Raw genomic sequence first — 14,739 nt, forward strand, 5'->3', positions numbered from 1 at the left:
CTAGTGAAAAAAATCTGCAGATCGGGTGGGATAGTTCCACTTGTTTCCAACAAAAAAACAAGTTCTTTCAAGAATGTCCTTGTACCGACTTGAGTCATTTTCTTGATACCAGAGCCTTGTTTTCAGATGTTGACACTTGTTCACTTGCTGTCGTGCCTTCTTGAGAGAATTACTTTGACTTTATATACAGTACATCAGGCTTGCCTACACGTTTACCTCCCCATTTGAGAAAGTCCGTTGGCAGATGATTGGAGTACTTTGAACGCTCGACTGGCACATTCACAACAGTACGTCTGCTGCCTACGTTTCTCAGATACCTGGCTCTGTACGCCTACAAGCCCCAGAAGGCCGACGAGCTGGAGCTGAGGAAAGGGGAGATGTACCGGGTGACGGAGAAGTGTCAGGACGGATGGTTCAAAGGGACGTCGCTGAGAACTGCTGCCTCTGGGGTCTTCCCAGGGAACTACGTCACCCCCGTGTCCAGGTAAGAGGGCTCGGGTGTGGGCATGGGGATGGTAAGTGATGGTGATGGTGATGGTTCTTCCTAGGGAGCTATGTCACCTCCATGTCCAGGACAGCTGAATGGTTAGAGAGGCCGTCCCCTAAGAGTAAGATCTCAGGTTCCATCCCTACAACCGCCATTTGTCCTGTCAAAGTCTTACTCAACAAGTTACTGAACCCCTACCTGCTCACTCAAGTTGTTATGGGTCAGAATTCCAGCTGAATGCCTAACGGCCCTGTTCCACTACAGCCATCGGGCGTCAGGCATTGCCATCAGCCATCAGCCATCGAAGGAAGGATTCCTTTGCCAGCAGTGAAAGATGCTCCACTGCTCGTGTTGCGTCCGCGTTGCGTTGCGTTGCGTCCGATGGCTGCGTCCAAGCGAAAAAATCGCCAAGGTTCAATTCTCGATGGCTGACGTACGCGTTCTCCCTCATCGAAATAAAGTTGAATTGATTGTTTTCTGGTGTATCCATTCAAAAGTCAACGCGCTCTGTGGAGCAGGGAGAACGTCACGTTGGCGCAGCGCTGATGGCAACGGGACGCAACGCTGGTAGTGGAGCTCTAACGTAAGTTGTAAATGTAATTGTCACCTCTTCACCCAGGAGAGAGGGCTTTTGGGTTGGTAGTGGTGGTCATGGAGCGTCTTCACCTTCGCCATTGTCACTAGAGAGGCCAATGGATTTTTGGGGCTTTGAAGGCATTTTCACAGGGTGTTTTAGAGGTGTTAGTTCAAACCTTGGCTTGGTTTTCCCCTTTGTTCATTCCATTTGGTCATATGAGAACACAGCAATCCAAACCACTCAGACTGAGACCTTATTGAGAGGGTGGTTTATCCGTACATTTCTGAACCAACCGTGGAGCTTCATTTGCACCCAACTACAGGAACCATTGTGCATTATGGGTTAAACACTTTGTGAAGTACGCATTAAGGATGAGCTTTATCCTGGAAGAAAGTCTTTTCCCGCACCAAATTTCTGAACAATAAAGGAAATGACAGTTCCCATATGGCTTTTGCTGATAAATTATGGTTTGCTTGAAATTTTGCAGCATAAAATGTAACCGAAACAATGCGTAAATGCTCCCCTAATTCAAACCAAAGCAAACAGACTATAGAGAAAGCCAAGAAGCTGTCAACTGAAGATATAACTACTATCTTCTCGTGATTTTGAAAATCTAACAAGACTGGTTTGTACAGAAAGTGTACAAGTCGTTTTGAGGGACAATTTGAAAGCTCAGATATCGTGAATTTGAATTTCTAAAATACAAAACAGCGGTTTGTTGACAGCGGCTTGGCCTTTCTAGTGTTATGCTACCACATCAGTGTACATCATCATCTTCATCATCGTCATCGTTATCATTGTTGTCGTTGTTGCTGTCATCATGATCACTGTCAGAAGCATAGAAGCACATAAAGCAGCAAAGAAGTAAGTAGAGCAATATCATATTTGGCAATTTAATTACCACCATCATCATTCCCAGTGTGCATAAAAAACATTAGCAGTGGCTGTTCCCCCAATCTGTATTCTGCTCTATGGTGCAGTCAGAGAGAGAGAGATGTAAGGGAGAGAAGGAGGGAGAGAAAGGGAGACAAGGAAGGAGAGCGATAAAGAGAACGAGAGAGAGAGCGGGAGGGAGGGAGAACTGGAGGGAGAGAAGAGGAAGAATAGAGAGAGAAAGGGAGAGAAGGAGGTAGAGAGGAAGAAAGGAGGGGAAGAGAGATAAAGGGAGACATGAAGGGAGGGAGAGAGAGGGCAAAAGACAGGACGAGGTGGAGAGAGAGAGAGGAGGAGGCAAAAGAACGAGGTAGATAGAGATAGGGAGAAAGAAGACCGAAGTAGGAGGAAGAGAGAACAAATGGGAGAGAGAATGAGAGCGACAAGGAGGGAGGGGAAGACAGAAGGCACAAGAAAGAAAGAAAGAAAGAAAAAGAGATGAAACGGCTGCAGAAACAGCAGGTGTCCTCCTCCACTGGATCTGAATGGCTGCTTCACATCCTGCAGTTATGCAATCTGAGAGAGAGAGAGAGGGAGAGAGAGAGACAGAGAAAGAGAGAGTGAGAGAGGAAGGGCGAGTAATCAAATGAGAGGCAATTTGTTATTTTTACGCAATCATACTCTCTCCCCCTCCCTCCATCCCTCCCTCCATCCCTCTCCTTTTGTCTGCAGTGCAGCTCAGAAAACTCTCAATATGATAATGAGAGGCTGCCAAAGACACACATGCAGAGACAGCACACACACACACACATACACACACACACATTGTAGTGTTAGACCAATATATGCAGCCGATATCAGCCTTTCATTCAAAATCAGATATGGGCCAGTCAGTGTCGTCCACCTCTGACATGATGGATATGATGCAGTTTGATTGATTCAATATTTATGCTATAATTGATCAATACTACAGTGGTTGTCTATGGGAAGACATTAACATGAATTGATTCTAATGTGATATTTTGATCAGATTCCAAACAAGAATGCATGAATGTTATGATCAGGATTATTTAATGAAGAGTTTAAGTGTCCCATGGTCTAAATGCTGTTTCAGACGCTTTTCCACCCTGACACTGAACACTTGTACCTCTTGGGAATCTTTGGGCATGAAAATGGGCAAATTTAAAGAAATTGAATAGTACAAAATATCAGCTATCAGCAGCTTCAATCCAAAATCAGTATGGGCCTTCAGAAACTCATGTGTCAAACCCTAACACACACACACACACACACACACACACACACATAGCAGAAAAGAGAGGGAGAGCTCGGGCAGTTGAGGGATGAGAGTACATGTACTTGGTGTGTGCGTGTGCGCATGTGTGCGTGTGTGTCGTTCATACATATGTGTTTGGTTTTGGTTTTGGTCTTTTGGTTTTGGCTGTAGTCAGCCTCCACATGGGAATGTCCGCCTGTTGTGTTTTTTTTGTGAGGACATGCTACACTCTTAACAAAAAGGGTTCTGTAGAGCTCTTGGGCAACGCAGCTGTGGACAGCAGATTGTGTCTCTGAACACAACAGAATTCAACAAACGCTCATTTATGAGGTTTGTGAGGTTTTTCACTGGGAACTGAGTTTAGATAACGTTATTAGTTCTTTATTCAGATTTAGCTGTTCTTTTATTTAAACAAATCAGAGGGTTCTTTGAGTCATTATGGTCCCATGTAGAACCATGACCAAAGAACCCCTGAATAACGCTGCTATTTCTGTAGGTAGGCTGGAAAGATCCTTTCCTTCAGTCCCAACTCACGTACCCCCCCCCCCACACACACACACACACACACACACACACACACACACACACGGAGGCGATAACTCTGTATGTGTGTGATGGGAAGTCGATGAGCAGCCATAAGAGTGTGAGTACCGCGGAGTCAATAATGTTCAGCTCACTGTTCTGCCATTCAGCACTCTGGCCTGACAGTAACATGAGCAGCCGGTCATCAGAGCAGCCTGCAGCTCCATACACACTACAATAGGACACTATGTAATGCTGATCCACCGGCCAGATAATAGTGCTGAAATCACTCACTTTGACAGGAGGATGGGACGGCCAGCATAGTGCTGCTGCTGCAGTGTAACCTAGCACAAATTTGAAACGTCAGTTTTTTATGATTATTATGATAATGATTATGGTGATGATGATGATGATGATTCTTATTAGGAGGAGTAGCAGTAGTAGTGGCACTAGTGATAGTGGCTATAGTAGTAGTAGTAGTGGGCAATGTCATTTAATGGATGCTCTCTCTCTCTCTCTCTCTCTCTCTCTCTCTCTCTCTCTCTCTCTCCAAACCAATAGAAATTAACATACGAGTAGTAACAATGAAGCAAAATTCAGTAAGTGTTATCAGCATGACAAAGACAATAACAAGTCAATTATCTCTCCCCTCTCTCTCCATTGAAGGGCTCCATTTGCAGTGGGTGCTAGTCGGGGCTCTTGTCTGTCCAGTCCGGTGGGTGGAGGAGGAGGTGGGTGCAGCCAGGTGGGGAGTAAAATCTCCGCCCCCTCGTCCCCAGGGTCCCCAGGACCCTCGTCGTCCCGCCCCCCCACCCCGCTGGTCAACTCCGTCAACGCCGCCAACCCCGCCTCCTCGCCGCAGACCGCCGCCGCCCAGCTGAAGAACTGCCTGCGCTCTGGCCAGCAAACGGTTAACCAGGCACGCACCACCATGCAGCTGGGTAGGCAGGCACACACACACACACACACACACACACACACACACACGACTACACACAGTAAGACAAAGATGCATACATACAAAGTGGCATACACACACACAAATGTATGTATATGCCACAAAGAGACGCATTGCTATGCTCATGCACACTGCCTCATACACACAGAGGCAGTTATTACAGCATGCATACACACACACACACACACACTCTCTCTCACTCTCACTCACACACACACACACACAAAGGAATGCACACATACAACCTGGCATACACACATTATATATATATATACTGTATATATATATATGTATTATAAGCAAAGACATTGCTATGCTCTTGCACACCGCCTCACACACACGCAAGTACTGTTTGTGCCTAACACGCACACGCGCGCACACACACACACACACACATTCAGGCAAGCACAGACTTTCAGACGCACACACACACACACCTGTGCAGTGCAGTTTGTCCAGGGTTTAGATCGTATCTGCCTTGTCTCCACTTAGAGTCTATTCATCTGTCTAGCATCTCTCCCTTACACACTTCTTTTCTTTTCCTCACCCATAATCTCTCTCTCTCTCTCTCTCTCTCTGTATGTCTCTCTCTCTCGCTGTATGTCTCCCCCTCCCTTTGAGAACATGATGCTGCGTTAAGGTTTCTTTTGGGAGGCTTATGAGTGCACATTGTGAAAGCACTGCCAAGAATAACACACACACACACACACACACACAGACAGTTGTACACACAAACATGTGCACTCCCACGTACATGCACAAAACTGAACACATACACACATACACACACACAGCTGAATGACATCAGCATGCTTTTGTTTTATGGAGGCGTAATGATAGAGCTTCATGCCTCTCTCTCTCCACCTCCCTCCCTTCTCACTGGCTTTCTCTCTCTCCTTTCTCCCACTCTCGCTCCCTCTGTCTCTCATATACACACACACATGCACTCACATCTGGTCTCCATTACAAAGTAAAGTATGAGCATAGTTCTGGGAGTTTGGCTGTTTTATCACATGACCAACATGCCTCTCTGCAAATTGCTGTCTTGGTAGTGCAGTGTAGCAGAGCAGGTGGCTAGCAACCCAGAGTGTGTGTGTGTGCGTGCACGTATGTGTGTTTCCGTGTACTTTTGTCCTCATGAGCACCAAATGTTCTCACAAGGATAGAAAGGCGAGGAACATCCTCCAAAGTGAGGACATTTGTGCTGGTCCTAACCTCTATACGTAGCTGGTTTAGGGTTAGGACCTGGCTTTAGGGTTGAGATTAGAATATCTATGTTTCCATCCAACTGCCAAGCCAATTTTACACAAACGTTTGAAAATTAGGTGCATTTCCATCAGCTGGTTGAAGCGAATAAATAGGCTTCCTGGATGTTAAACAAGCACAGATCCTGTGTTCAATTCTATGCACTGAAGCACTGCGACACGGTTAAATTACCTAATTACACTAACGTCACTTAAATAGCAGAATACAAGATGATGTCACCTACCATTAAAGTTTGTAGGGCAGCGAAGACGAGTTACTGTCTGCAAATCCCCGTTACTGACTGTGGAATGTTAAGTTTCACTTTTGTTTTCACACCGGGAGACTCTGTGGACTGAGTTCAATGCTGCTGGTCTGCTGTCTGTACATCTCCAAATTACAGACATGATGTGATGCGACATCAGGCGCATTAGAGATTCATTTAGATCTATTTCTACAGTGACCAACTTTTGATTTTGTGCCTCTGTATGGGAAACACTGCATCTCACAGTCAAAAACACCCTCTAGAGGCCATCTGACGAAGCGCATCATCTCACTAAGCATTACCTGACTGCCTGCCGGACTGCCTGACTGACTGACTGACTGCCTGACTGACTGCCTGACTGCCTGCCTGACTGCCTGACTGACTGCCTGACTGACTGACTGCCTGACTGACTGCCTGACTGACTGACTGACTGCCTGACTGACTGCCTGACTGCCTGACTGACTGACTGCCTGACTGACTGCCTGACTGACTGCCTGACTGACTGACTGCCTGACTGACTGCCTGACTGACTGACTGCCTGACTGACTGCCTGACTGACTGACTGCCTGACTGACTGACTGACTGACTGACTGCCTGACTGACTGACTGACTGCCTGACTGACTGACTGACTGCCTGACTGCCTGACTGACTGACTGCCTGACTGACTGACTGACTGACTGACTGCCTGACTGACTGACTGACTGCCTGACTGACTGACTGACTGACTGACTGCCTGACTGACTGACTGACTGCCTGACTGACTACCTGCCTGACTGACTGACTGCCTGACTGCCTGACTGACTGCCTGACTGACTGACTGCCTGACTGACTGCCTGACTGACTGACTGCCTGACCTGGGAAAAAGAGTCATATCCATGAGAGCAATGGAAACAGTCTTTCAAGAATTGATTACTTAGATTACTTAGCACTTGGTAATATTCTAATGCACCAAATAATGGCCAACCATGATGGAGACTTATACATGGGAGACACAGCAGATATGACACTTCTGATAGGCTGTGGTGGACAGATATTTTACCAACATCAGACTTTCTAATTTGATATATCATGATTGGCAAGGTGAAGGTTAGTTTAGGGATGAATGTAGTCAATGGAAGGTCCTCACAAGTATAGTAATACAAATGTATGTGTGTGTCCTCCACCAGTCCACAGCCCCCCTGCTGGTAGCCCGGAGCGCCCCACGGTGGCCGTCTCTCCGCTGCGGCCTCAGAGCTCGTCCCCCTCGCGCTCGCCCGGCCAGTCGGCTCGTCCTCTCTCCATGGTGTCCCCGGGCCCCGCCCTGGGGCCCTCGCCGCTCTCCTCCCCCGCCTCGCGGCCCCTCCTCCCCCTCTCCTCGCCTCTCTCCTGCCTCACGCCTCCCAACGCCTCGGCGGCGCTCCTCAACGGGGAGCCGGTCAATCCCCTGCAGCCGCCGTCGCCCGGCCCCTCCCAAGGAGTCCTCGCCCCCAAAGCAGAGAAGGTGAGAGATTACAAGAATTTTGTTTTTTCACCTAAACAAAACATCAATGGTCAGCACAGGTTTGGTTTTAGTCCCTCAGAATCAAAGAGCAAAGGTTTCTTTCTATTTCGCCATTTTGTACCGAGGTTCAACAATCATCCAGGGAGAAATCCATCACAGAAGAGGAAAGTTACCAACTTCTCCACCAACAGTAGCCTCAATAGACCAGAATGCAATGCAGCTACAAGACATGTTGTGTTTTGAGTAAGGGGCGTGACTCTCGCTTTTTCTCCACTGGAAAACCTCTCTTACTCTTACTCTTACTAGGCTGTAACCATCACTCTCTCCAACTACACATAAAACCCACAGCTGAATGCAACAAGCTCACACCCATTCTCTGAGGATTGTTGAAAGGCATTCTGGGAAATGTAGGAAATCACTAAATGAAGTAGAAGTGGTTGAGGCAGGTTGAGGGAAAGTGGGTACAACAAAAAGGTAAATTACAAGACTTCATCCCAAAATAACTCCTGGTATGAACATCACAGATTGATGATGCAGAACAGCATAAAAGAGTTTTCCTTTCATTAACCTACATGGCTCCAACCACAGACTTGGACAACATATAGGCCTACATATCACCAACTAAACAAATATGAAAACTGCATGTCAGAAGAGGAATGTGAACCCACGCCTCCATTCAGAGCCCAGAAACCCTGGCGTCTCAGACCACTCAGTCATCCTGACGAGTGTGTGCAAGGAAACTGAGTGCAGCGAGAAAAAAATATACTGTGTTACTTATCCCTATGATTCTAGACTTTTCAGACTCCCTGTAGAGAAACTTCATCTTATGCATTTTAATGAACCTGCATGGCTCCAACCACAGACCCGGTTAACACTGAGGCAGCTGAATAGCTTGGCAACATCTCTGAAACTGCATTTGCTCACATTTCAAATACACAGATTTCTCAGGGTTGAATCTGCCAAATAGTTCAAGGTGCCTTCCGCGTGTGGGTGTCTTGTCATCCGGATTTCACACGGTAGTATGAGTGTGAAATCTGGAGTGTATGTATGCGAGCGTGTGTGTGCGTGTGTCTATATCCGCGATATGCCAAAAGTCCTCTTCTACCTTTTGGAAAGTGTCATTCACCCAGACAGTTGGCACAAACGCCGAATCCCGTCCTGTATGCTTCGAGATCCGCGGTCGTAAAGCTGTGGATGTTAAATCAGGCTGCGGTGACAGTGAAGGATGGCATAGCCAGCGAGCATCTGTCTCAACTCCATTTGTTTCACTGTTGGCTCCACTGACTGGGACAGCTAATCTAACTACATGGCTAGCTGACAAACAGCTCATTGACTATGGAACAGCAGGCAACAGCCTTGTTTACACCGTCCCACTCACAACTGGCCTGAAATCAATTTTTTTTTAGGGGCCAGCGTTAGGAATATACCTCATATACTGAAGTCAGAACCAGGTAGTTAGGCAATTTAGCATAGGGTTAGACCAATATATTGTTTTGCTGATGTAAGCTTTTTTTAAAAATGGGATATCGGCCAGTCAGTGTCATCGACCGCTGATATGATGGAGGTTGTTATTTTAATTTCAGATGTCTGACCAGAGAAATCATTCCGGTTTAGTGTGGGAGGGTTTTACTCCACAGCTTCAGTCTGTAAAACCTGCAGTGAAACCTGCCTCACTGCCTTAAGGAGCTGCTAAGAATATCATTCATATGGCTTTCAATGGAGAGTTTTAGTGTCCCATGATGGTCTGAATGCTGTTTCAGGGGCTTTTCCACCCTGACAAGAACACAATTCTGGATTAAACAGAGTCGTTGTCAGTCTTTGGGCATGAAAATGGACAAATTTATATATAAGGTATTGAATTTCGGGCACAACCTATCAGCTATCGTCAGCTGACAGGTGCTGAAATCGGTCAGAAATACAAATAGCTCCCCAAAGCGGTAAAAGCAGGTTTGAAGCCAGGGTGGCGATGATGCCGTCCAGAGCCAGTCAGTGTTACAGAGTGGAGAGGGAATGATGAAGCGGCTATGATAACTGTCTGGCAGACACAGTTAGGATAATCTCTGTTCAACACACTGTCACACTGTCTGGAGCATGGCCAGCATTACAGACACATATCATGTCGGACATTGTGAGGTGATCCTGGACCGTATCCGAAAAGTCTGCAATCAGGGAAACCGCCGACTAAACGACTGTCAAAACTGCTTACAGGGTTTCTGCAGGTCCCGAAAAAGTCTTAAAATGTCTTCAATTATGTTATCTAACGTCATAGCCTTGAAAGGTATTGAATACAGGTAAATATGGTGTTCTAAGTCTTATATTCCGTTTTAGAGGTCTTAAAAACCGACTGTATTCTGATAGCTATACAGTTTTTTTTTTTGTTAGATTTCATTCTGCCATTAAAAAAGGTTAAAAAGTCGATGAAACTCGCAGACACCCTGGCTTGTCAGACGTGGGACTCCACCTCCATTCAGAGACTCCCTTCCTCTTAGATCACTCAGCCCTCCTGACAACTAGTGTGAGCGAGGAAAACAAGTGCAACAAGAACAAGAATACGCCGTTACTTTTATCCATATGATTCCACACGTTTCAGACACCCTGTAGATGGCTTTGGCTCCATTCCACGCTTTGGCTTTTGACCTTCTCAAGGGCTTTTGCTCTAAACCCCAAGTGATGGCGAAGTCCCTGCATCTAATATCATTTGCCACCAAAGCTTCCAAAACTGGCTACTACTAAAAGACTTAATTACTGGGGACAAAGTGGAGCAATGACTGATGACTGGCAAGATATTATTATATAGTCAATGTGATAAATTATTAGATATAGGTCACGACACTATCAGCTCAGAGGGAACATTGGTTCTGAATGTTCCCCTGATGTGTTTTGAAGATTCCAAATAGATTTCTGAAGATTTTCGCTTGATCTTTGCTCCCTATTATATATGCGCTGTGGTGTTTTCCAGCTCCGTCACTATCACTATCCCATCTATCTGTACGTGTGTGGTATGTAGCTACATAAATGTGTGTGTGTGTGTGTGTGTTTGTCTTCATATATATGGAAGGAGGGTAATGCCATGCTGTCAGCCAGACACCCCTCGGCGTCATGCTGATTATGCACTGATAATTGGCTCTGACTCAACCCGCAACCTTCTGCAGACACACACACACACACACACACATGCAGAAGACACACACATTTATGTAGTTACATACATACACACACACGTACAGATAGATGGGATATCGACAGAGGTGGAAAACACCAGTAGTGTAGCCTAGTGTAACCTGTCTGCTAAATGACTGTAATGTAAAATATTAACATATAGGTAAGACATCAAATTCAATTCTAGGTGTATGCTGCCATCTGGTGGCTCGTTTTGGGGCTTCAGCAGCAGCTTCACACACTCCTCTATCTCTCTCTCTCTCTCTCTCTCTCTCACACTCACACACACACACACACACACACACACACAGGAGGAGTCACAGGAGGCAGATTAAGCCTTTAAGCCTGCAGATGAAAGAAGAACGAGAGTGATTATTCACTTTATCTCCCCCTCCTTCAATCCCTCTCTTTCTCTCCCTCTATCCCTCCATCTCTCTTTTTCTCCTTCCCTCCCTTTCTCTTCCTCCACGTATCCGCCCTTTCTCCCTCTCCATCCTTCCTCTCTCTCCACTCTTCCCTCTATCTCCCTCCACACTTTCATCTTCCCTCCCTCCATCTTCTCTTTCTCCACCTATCCCTTCCTCTCTCTCTCTCTCTCTCCCTCTGTCTCTCTAAACCTCTCTCTTCTTCTTCCCACCTCAACCCTCCCCCTCTATCGTTGCATTTTCTCTCTCTCCATCCTTCTTTCTGCCTATATCCATGTTCTCTCTCCTTCCTCCTATCCTTTCTCCCCCTCCACCCCTCCCTTACTTTCTCTCTCTGTCTCAATTTCTTCCTCCCTCTCCCTTCATCTTCTCTCTCCATCTCTCTCACTCCCCCCCCGCCCCCCCCCCCCCCATCCCTCCATCCTCAGAAGGAGAGGAAAGCCGGCGGTTTGTTGAAGCTGCTGTCGGGGGCGGCGGCCAAGAAGAAGCCCCGCTCGCCCCCCTCCTCCCCGCCCACCCACGACCCCTCATTGGCCGGCCCGGGCGGCGTGGCGACCGACGCCACCCACCACCCCCACCACCACCACCACCACCACCACGCCCGCTCGGGCTCCTGTCCGATGGCGTCGCAGGGGCGGGCCGGCTCCTGTCCGATCGAGAGCGAGATGGCGGGGGCCATGGGGCTGGAGCCGCTGCACAGGAAGTCCGGCTCCCTGGATACCAACTTCCCCCTGTCGCCCCCGGCAACGCGGCCCGGCAACGCTCTGATGGCACTCCGGCCCGAACCCAAACCCCTGTCCAGAGAGAGGTGGGCACACGCACACAAACACACACACACACACACACACATATAGAAACAGACACTGAATGATAAGCAGCACAGCATATGCATCTGTGATATAAATCTACTCGTACACTCTGTCCTCTCTGTGTGTGAGTGTGAGCTGAAGGTCCTTCAGTGCTGACCAGGAACTTCCCTGTATGCTGCCGGAAATGATCAATAGATCAGCCTTTTATCTCCTAGAGATACACACACACACACACACACACACCCCTCTGGGCTTAAGGGCCCATGGTCTGCTCTTGTAATTACACACACACACACACAATCCATGTCCTATGGAGGAAATCAATAAACACACACACACACACACACACACACACACACACACACTCCAACTATGTGTCATGAGCTTTTCAGTGTCTATGTATGTGTGCATGTGCGTAAGTGTATATGCATGTGTGTATGTGTCTAGGTGCATAAGTGTGTGTGTGTGTGGGAGGGGAGGAGGGGCTGGGGTGCTCCCATTGAGGGACGGAACGCTGAATGGCAGCATATATCACTGCTGGCAGGAGGCTGGTGTACTGGGAGCACTGGTTATCACAACAAACCACCTACACTGCTCCCTCTTAGAGCGAGAGGCATAGAGAGGGGGGGGGGGGAGGGGGGGGGGGGGTCTTGGTGCCCAATATGTTGGTAAATGTCATAACCTGAGGGACAGTGACTCACTAACACACACACACACACACTGACACACACACACACACACAAAATCACACTCAATGGTTACCACAACATCCAATATGCCCTTACTGGCTTTTGAATGACTTGCCAAACATGGAAGAGTATTGTAAGCCATGAGAAACTAAAACTCTCCACTGAAATCAGTACTAACTAAATTCCTTGAAACAGCCTTTAGACTATGGGACACTAAAACTCTCCATTGAAACCAATACTATCCAAATTCTGTGAACCAGCATGTAGACCACACGACACGAAAGACGTCTTCTAAACCTAGTTGTTGTGTGTTGTTTTCAAACCTGGTTTGAATAAGAGGATGATTTGTGCCTTTGCTGCATTTACACATTGCTTCAGTTATCTTTCACTCTGCACAATTTCAAGTAAACCAGTGATTTATCAAAAGCCATGTGGAAGCAGTCACTTCCTTAATTGCTCAGAATTTGGTGCGGGAAAGGGCTTTCTTCTGGAATAAATCTTACCCTTAAACCATAATTCACAGTGTGTTTAAAGGAAAAATCCACCCCAAAACTCTTGGTCCCATTATGTTGTTTTGTTTTTATTCTCATGGATAACTGGTCAAACTTAGACAACTTGACGTCACATTGATATATTTCCAGCAGCTACAATGGAGCAGAAAATGTTTCCACTATCTACAACATCAATGGTAAACGTCAGGTTTTGGTGTCAGTCCCTCAGAATCAAAGAGCGAAGGCTTCTTTCTAGAGCCGCCATTTTGCACCAAGAGACGTTCAACAATCATACAGGGAGAAATCCATCGTAGAAGAGGCAGAGATGCCAATTTCTCCACTGACAGTAGCCTCAATAGACCAGAATGCAATGCAGCTACAAGACATGAAAGCAGCAAGTTCACACCCTTCTTTGGGGGTTGTCAAAAGGCATTCTGGGAAATGTAGGAAAACACAAAGTAGAAGTAGAGAAGGCAGGTTGAGGGACTCCAAGCCCAGGTTTGAAATAACTACACTAAACCAGCAAGGTGGGAAAACGCCCTAAGGCTCTCCATTGAAACCTGCAGTAATGAGATTCTTTCAGGTGGTCAGGTGGGACTGGCAGTTCCCACACCTCCCACAGTGTTGTGTATCTTCTAACTCCCTCTGTCTGCGGCAGGTACCGCGTGGTGGTGCCCTACCCCCCCCAGAGCGAGGCGGAGATCGAGCTGAGGGAGGGCGACGTGGTGTTCGTCCACAAGAAGCGGGAGGACGGCTGGTACAAAGGCACCCTGCAGAGGACGGGCCGCACCGGCCTCTTCCCCGGCAGCTTCGTCGAGAGCTTCTGAACTGGAGAAAGCGGACGAATGGACACGCGCTCTCTTTCTGATTCACACACACACACACACACAGATAAACTACCACTTTCTTACTTACATACACACTAGGGTTAGACTGATATTGGTTTGCCAAAACTGTGCTTTTATTAAATCGACCTGCCTCACTCTGCCTTAAGGAGCTGCTAACCCACCTAAAATAATTTCATTAGTCTGGCTTTCAATGGAGAGTTTTAGTGTCCCATGATGGTCTGAATGCTGTTTCAGAAGCTTTTCCCCAAATCTGCCAAGAATAAAACTGGATGAAACACTGAACACATTTCTTGGCATGAAAATGGTCATATTGAAAGATTTTGAATATTGGCACAAAAATTGGCAGTTTCAATTGAAAAATATCAATATGGGTAATGGCCTTCAAAAACCCATTTCGGTCTAACTAATGCACTCACACACAAACACACACTCACACACACGAAAGCTAGCCCTGGCTTCAACCAGCCCAGCCACACAGGGAGCAGGGCGGCTTTTCCCGTCGTGCGCCTCCCAGGACAGCTATGGAATAAAGAGGGGGGGGGGGGGGGGGGGGGGGCCTTCATCGGACTCATCGTCCAGACCGTTGACGTTGACGTCATCGACTAACTGAAGGCACACGAACTCCAAGAGCACAGAA

General features: G+C 47.2%; 1 protein-coding gene across 1 annotated transcript in view; it reads left to right on the forward strand.

The window, feature by feature from the left end:
- The window catches only part of LOC139918002 (E3 ubiquitin-protein ligase SH3RF3-like), an 85,640-nt gene extending 71,559 nt beyond the window's left edge, over nt 1-14,081 (forward strand). The window contains exons 6-10 of the mRNA XM_078286226.1: nt 314-484; nt 4,402-4,676; nt 7,368-7,681; nt 11,694-12,073; nt 13,913-14,081. Coding sequence (XP_078142352.1) covers nt 314-484; nt 4,402-4,676; nt 7,368-7,681; nt 11,694-12,073; nt 13,913-14,081 — 1,309 coding nt within the window. The remainder of the gene's footprint in view (nt 1-313; nt 485-4,401; nt 4,677-7,367; nt 7,682-11,693; nt 12,074-13,912) is intronic.
- Nucleotides 14,082-14,739: the final 658 nt, after the last annotated feature.

This window comes from Centroberyx gerrardi, chromosome 10, assembly GCF_048128805.1.
Source record: "Centroberyx gerrardi isolate f3 chromosome 10, fCenGer3.hap1.cur.20231027, whole genome shotgun sequence".
NCBI classification, from domain to species: domain Eukaryota; kingdom Metazoa; phylum Chordata; class Actinopteri; order Beryciformes; family Berycidae; genus Centroberyx; species Centroberyx gerrardi.